The sequence below is a fragment of the Cebus imitator genome, unplaced genomic scaffold (assembly GCF_001604975.1).
Source record: "Cebus imitator isolate Cc_AM_T3 unplaced genomic scaffold, Cebus_imitator-1.0 Scaffold432, whole genome shotgun sequence".
In the NCBI taxonomy this organism is placed as follows: domain Eukaryota; kingdom Metazoa; phylum Chordata; class Mammalia; order Primates; family Cebidae; genus Cebus; species Cebus imitator.
Window position 1 is genome coordinate 669632 of NW_016107747.1, and position 6127 is coordinate 675758.

A 6127-nucleotide genomic window follows, 5' to 3' on the forward strand; every position below is an offset into this window, starting at 1 on the left:
CTGAGAAACTATCCGGTCTAAAGGAGCCTAAGGAGACATAACGTGGATCCTGGATGGGATCCTGGAACAGGAAAAGACTATCAGCTAAAAGAAAAGACCTGAATAAAGTCTGGGCTTTAGTTAAGAAATCAGTATTGATTCTGTTGTGACGAATGTACCCTACCAATGCAGCTAGTGTAATACAATGTTACAAATAGGGGAAAATTGATGTGAATGTGTAGGAACGTTCTGTACTATGTTCACAACATTTCTGTACATTTAAAACTATTTGAAAATTAAAATTATCTTTTTATAAAAAGGAGGGAACTCGCTCTGTAAACCCATGTTGATTTCCCATGTAGGTGAACTTTCCTCAACATAATCCTGAGATTGATTAATAAACCGCAGAAGATGTTCTACTAGTTAGAAGTTAGAAATTATTGCCAGGTTGTCATGCTCCCTTGTTTATCTTCATTCTCATTCTGTATCTTAAAACTAGATTAATCAATCTGCCATCTTTGCAGGGGCCAGATGATTTGCATGAATCATCCTGGAAACAATGTTATTAATTTTTAAAAAACATTACAGAGCTTTTCTCTTGACTCATTTTCATGGCATGGAGCTGCTGAGATGGCAACTTGCGCTAAACAATAAATCGTGCTTGCTGAGGCTTCAATGATCAACGGAGGATGCCTCCCTGGCCAACAACAGCAGTTCCTCTTGTATCGCTTGCACAACACGCAGTTCTGGGCACAAACCCATTGCTGTGTGTGATCCACACAGATGAGCTGAATTAGTGCAATCATTTCTCATTTCCAACCTAAAAACAACCTCTCTGTTTAACAGGGAGAACCTGGAGATCTGGGAGAAAAAGGAGCGGTTGGTTTTCCTGGTCCACGTGGCTTACAGGTTTGTATTTTGTCACTAGTTTTTATCTGGTCTTTGAATCTTTCAGTTCAGTAGATATATGGTGTGGTTCTCCAAAGAGAGTTTTAGGGATACCATCTTGATGCAGTTTTATAGTTTTCTGGAAATTGAGAGATCTATTGTCCTCATCTTAGTCCCTTGGCCAGCCTTCCAAAGGTGGCAATTCCCCAGGTGCCATACATCATGGCCAGAATGCTCTTGAAGCCAAACAGTGAAACTTGTCTTCAGCCATCCCATGACCCCTTTTCCAGCCTTTCTTTTTATCAGAGCCCCTTCATCAGAAACCCATTCGATCCTTCCCCATTGCTCAGGGTTTCTATAAGGATCAGACAGTAGCCAATGCTGGGGCATTTACTTCTTGTTTTTGTCTGGCAAATCAAAAATGGTATTAAAATACAAGTGTTATCCGGGAGAGGTAATACTGCTATCTCTTCTTACTGAAAAATTATTATATGCCTGATTTTCTGTTCATTTAATCTTTATAGCAACACGAGTAGGTATAATTATTATTCTCAGCTTACAGATGAGAATACCAAGGGGCAGTGCACTGTTTGTATCAAACAATTGCCTTTAGTACGACTATCATAAAATGTCGGTGGCCTGCCCCAGAAGGAGGATCCTGTATCCTGGTTTTTCTTTATCAAACCAAAAAGGTGGCAGTCTTGTCCTCTTGAGGAATAAGCCTGCCTCTATCTGTAGTCTGGGATGTTGCTAATCAATTGCTCTGTTTACAGGGCGATGATGGCAGTCCAGGTTATGGTAGCGTTGGACGTAAGGGAGCAAAGGTAAGTGATGTCTGCTGGAAGCTGGACATTTTCCATTTCTTTTTTGTTACTTATTTTGTTTGCCACATTTAAGAGAAAAAGGGAAAAAGGGAATGAGGCAGTCAGACAGAAATACATTTTGATAATTCATTTGCTTTTATCTCATGAGGAATGCGGTAGGAGAGAAAAGAACGTGGTAGTTGAAGGTGCAGGCAACAAGTGAAACTTGAAAATACATTTTCTGTTCTTTACAGTGATGTGTGGCCCAAGTCTGACTTGTTCCAGCCTGAACAGAGTATGCAATCTTAGCAGATCTACGCTTAAGTTTACTCAGGAAAGTGCTCCAAAATTAGGCTGCCTTTTACTATGTTTGCTTTAGCCATTAGTCAGAGGTTGTGCAGGAGTTTTCTAAATGTACTGGGCCAAGCAATAACTTAAAACTGTATGTTAGAATAGTAATTTTATATTGTCACTGAATATTTAGGAGGCCGGAACTTGAGAGAGAAGTTTACAAAGACCAGTGATTTCTATATACTAACAATTACCACTAAGAAGAATGAAAAAGGTCCCATTATAATTACAAAATACAAAAAACATAACATAGTTAAGGATATCATTTCTGCAAAATGTTTGAGATCTTTGAGAATAAATTGCTGAGATAGAAAAGAGAATTTCAATAAATGGCGAGGCATTCCAAGATCTTGTTGGAAAGTCTAAAATAGTATAAAGGATCAACATAATTCCAAGTGAAATTCAAATGAGAATAATGCAAGAGGCTGTTTGGAAGAATAAAGAATGAAACACTAGAACTTTCTGAGAAATAATACTAGTGAATGAGGGATTTCCAGTGTAATGTTCATTAGAACAGAGAACAGTTAATATTCCATTATATAATCCCTTAATTTCCCACAAGAAGGGAAATATTAAGTAGCCTATGGCATTGGAATTTAGCCACCCTATAAAATGAATGTATATGAAGTTTATAATTATGTAAAGAAATTCTGTGACGATTTCAAGTAAAAATTTAGAATATACTCAGAAAAACCTTTATCTCAATTGTATTACATTGCAGTTTAAAAAGCTAAAGGGAAATATGACAAAATATGTATAATCATTCTGAGCAGTAAGATTTTGGTGATTTTTCTTTCTATTCTTTTGATTTTATACATGTTCGAGGATTTATTATAATCAGAAAATGGACTTTATTTTAAATTAATCATGTACTTTTTTATTTAATAGGGATTATTATAGCTTTTCAGTTATATTCTTTGAACAAAGTGAACTAAACAGAGGACCCTAAAATGAATGATCAAGTTTAGACTCTCCATAGGCTTTCTAGATTTCTCCATTGAAATCCATTTTAAGATCACCTCAGAGACACACGGCCAAATGAACATCTATGCTGTTATATGCATACAAAAGAAGGAAAGCCGATTTGCAACTCTTCAGATGTGTGCTTTTAACCACCTAGGTAGTTATAATATATTGAAGAAACCTTAAGTACTTTAACTTATAAATTAAAGTTTGTTTCTCAGATACTGCTATTTAGCTTCCAGATTTCATTGCTTTGGCCCTTTCTTAATTCAGAGGTATCAAAACTAAAAAGGACAGCAGGTAAAATGAAAGTCAGTGTAAACCTCACTGGGTGATGTGTGCCTGTATTAATCTTCCCCACCTCTCCATTACAGGGACAAGAAGGATTCCCTGGAGAAAGTGGACCTAAGGTACCGTGTGCTTCCTAGTAACTAGAGATGGAGGTTATGAAATATATCCTGGGCCAATAGAAGAACAGTGGATGATAAATAAACGTTCTACCTTTGTGGAAGGAAGGAGGGAAGAAAGAAATAGACCAATTTTTTTTTTAAGATTATAGATTTGTTTAGGAGTGTAAGACTTAAAAAGTATTTCTAGTTTTTAAATTAATATGAGAAGATAGAAAAATTCGCCTTTCAAAATTTTTTTTTCTCAAATTTATACCTTCCCTCTATCATATATATTTTCTCATTTACTCAAAGAAAATTATAAGGCTGGGTGCAGTGTCTCACGCCTATAATTCCAGCACTTTGAGAGGCTGAGGCAGGTGGATCACTTGAGGTCAGGAGTTCGAGACCAGCCTGGCCAACATGACAAAACCCCATCTCTACTAAAAATTCGAAAATTAGCTGGGTGTGGTGGTGCATGCCTGTAGTCCCAGCTACTCAGGAGCCTGAGGTGGGAGGATCAATTGAACCCAGGAGACGGAGGTTGTAGTAAGCTGAGATTGCTCCATTGCACTCCAGCTTGGGTGACAGAGCGAGACTCCGCCTCAAAAAAAAAAAAAAAGTATAATGTAAAAAACCAAAATTGTATGATTTCACCTGGCTCAATTTTCCCAATATGTTTATAAATCATCCTCAAATAACTAGTTAGCAATGACATCTTCTACCTTCGAGATACCACTTTTTTTAGAAACCGTTACCGAACTCAGTAAATGCCAGGTTCTATGATAGCGTCAGAGGATAAAATAAAAGAACAAAGTACACTTCTCCAAAGAGCCAGTGGCTCGTGTTGTCACTGGAGAGACAACAAAGTGAAACAATGCTGATGCAGTGTGCTCTGTAGAGAGTTACATCAATGGAAACACACATACCCTCACACTCTTCAAAGAAGACCGTTAAAAATGCGTATCAAAAATGTCTTCGTGGAATCAGTTTAAAGATGCAAGTATGTTAAATATGTATGTTTGATTTTAATAACTATTTTGCTTTAACTAATGTATTTAGGGTGAGACTGGGGACCCTGGTGGTCCGGGAGAGACAGGGCCGAAGGGAGCTAGAGGCACAACGGTAAGCTTCTTAGAGTCCAATTGTTGACAACCTCACTACGTTAGGAAGTCCTCCTTCATACATTGACAGTTTGAGTTGTCTTTTGTTACCAGTGACTTGCAAAATGCATGTCTTTTCTGTTAAGGCAAACTTGGGGAAGGGGAATGGATATATTATTCATCTCTCAATGCCAGTGCAGAAACAATGAACTGTTTGCTTTTAGTGAGCAAGTTCACATGTTCTAGCTGCCAGGTACCATACTTAACACTGGTAATAAGATTTTGTGAAAGAACTCCCTGTGATTCAAAACAGTTTTCACACTGCCAAAATGCAGTTAGTTTAATCCTGTCTCCCTGGCAGGTTTAGTGCAGCCTAAGGCCCACTGGCATCTTGTGTTCACTTTTCAGGTTTTGTTAATCTACTTTTAATGAGATATATGCAGAAAGGTCCTCTTCTTATTTAGCTCAAGGATGCTATCTCTTGAGCTTTGTGAGAAAGTTTGTTTACTCTGTAACTGAGTATGTCTTTATTCTGTGGAGGGGCTTAGATATCACCTAGTGGTTTGAATCACTTGGAATAAATATAGGTCTTCAATAAAATTCATCCCCTGGGCTTGCCTTGGGTTCCCCTGGGTTAAGAATGGTTTTCTTGCATTTGCTGACTCTCTATATATCTTAGACTGTGTATAAGTGAAAATGCTGTTTTAGTTTTCTAAAAGACAATCCTAAGATAATTGTCTCTTGATACAGACATCATCTTTTTTCTTCAGAACAGCAATGATCAGGCAAACTGGTCTTAGTTTATCATGTCAATTAGTAAGAATTCTAAAAGCCTGATAAAAATGTATACTTGAAGTGGTTTTCCAGTTTTGTCTTCATAGCTAATTTTGCTCTGATCTAATTTTGTTTCTGTAAACTGTAAGATCTTTATGTATAGACATTGCTTATGTAGGTTTTAGGGGTACAAAATAAGGAAACTCCTCTTTTTTTCCTCCTCCCCCTCCTCTTCCTCCTCCTCCTCCTATAAAGACTGCTTCTCAGCTATAATTCTTTTCCTTATACTTGTTTTTGGATGGCTATCTATTAACATGATGTTCTATTAAAAAAAGATGAAGGCTGACATAATTAGAAAAATAATTGGAAAAGACTTTCAAATTAATCCAGATGTCATCTGCATTGAACTGTCTCTGGATCATTTATTTCCCTTGGCTTATTAATGAAGTTTAGCCTTGAACATCGGAAGCACGCTAACAAGTTCATGGTTGGATCTTTCCCCACAAAGGCACATTAATCATTTCAAAAGACAATACACTAATGGGAAACATATACACTTTTCTGTTGGCCTTTGAAAATACTTGATTTTTTTGTTGTTCTCCATTTTGACAAGTATCACTTTCTGTAACTTCGTCTTTTCACCTATCGAGCTACTTTTTCCACCTTTACATGAGTGTTTTTGGATTTGAAGCTGAGTCATTGAAAAATCCAGATTTTCCCTCTGAAAGAGCTGAAGTTTCTATTGGAAGATTTTGGCAAAACTTCCACTTAAATTCTGAATGCCTCTTCAGTTCTCTTTGAATGACTGTACTCCTCTTTTAAATTCTCTAAATCTTCACCTTGATATTTCTTTCCTCAGGAAACATTTTTTTTTTTTTTT

At 37.0% G+C, this 6127-nt stretch overlaps 1 protein-coding gene across 1 annotated transcript in view; it reads left to right on the plus strand.

Moving 5' to 3' along the window:
- The window catches only part of COL6A6 (collagen type VI alpha 6 chain), a 148617-nt gene that overhangs the window by 104393 nt on the left and 38097 nt on the right, over positions 1 to 6127 (plus strand). The window contains exons 26-29 of the mRNA XM_017510156.2: positions 826 to 888; positions 1641 to 1691; positions 3359 to 3394; positions 4433 to 4495. Coding sequence (XP_017365645.1) covers positions 826 to 888; positions 1641 to 1691; positions 3359 to 3394; positions 4433 to 4495 — 213 coding nt within the window. The remainder of the gene's footprint in view (positions 1 to 825; positions 889 to 1640; positions 1692 to 3358; positions 3395 to 4432; positions 4496 to 6127) is intronic.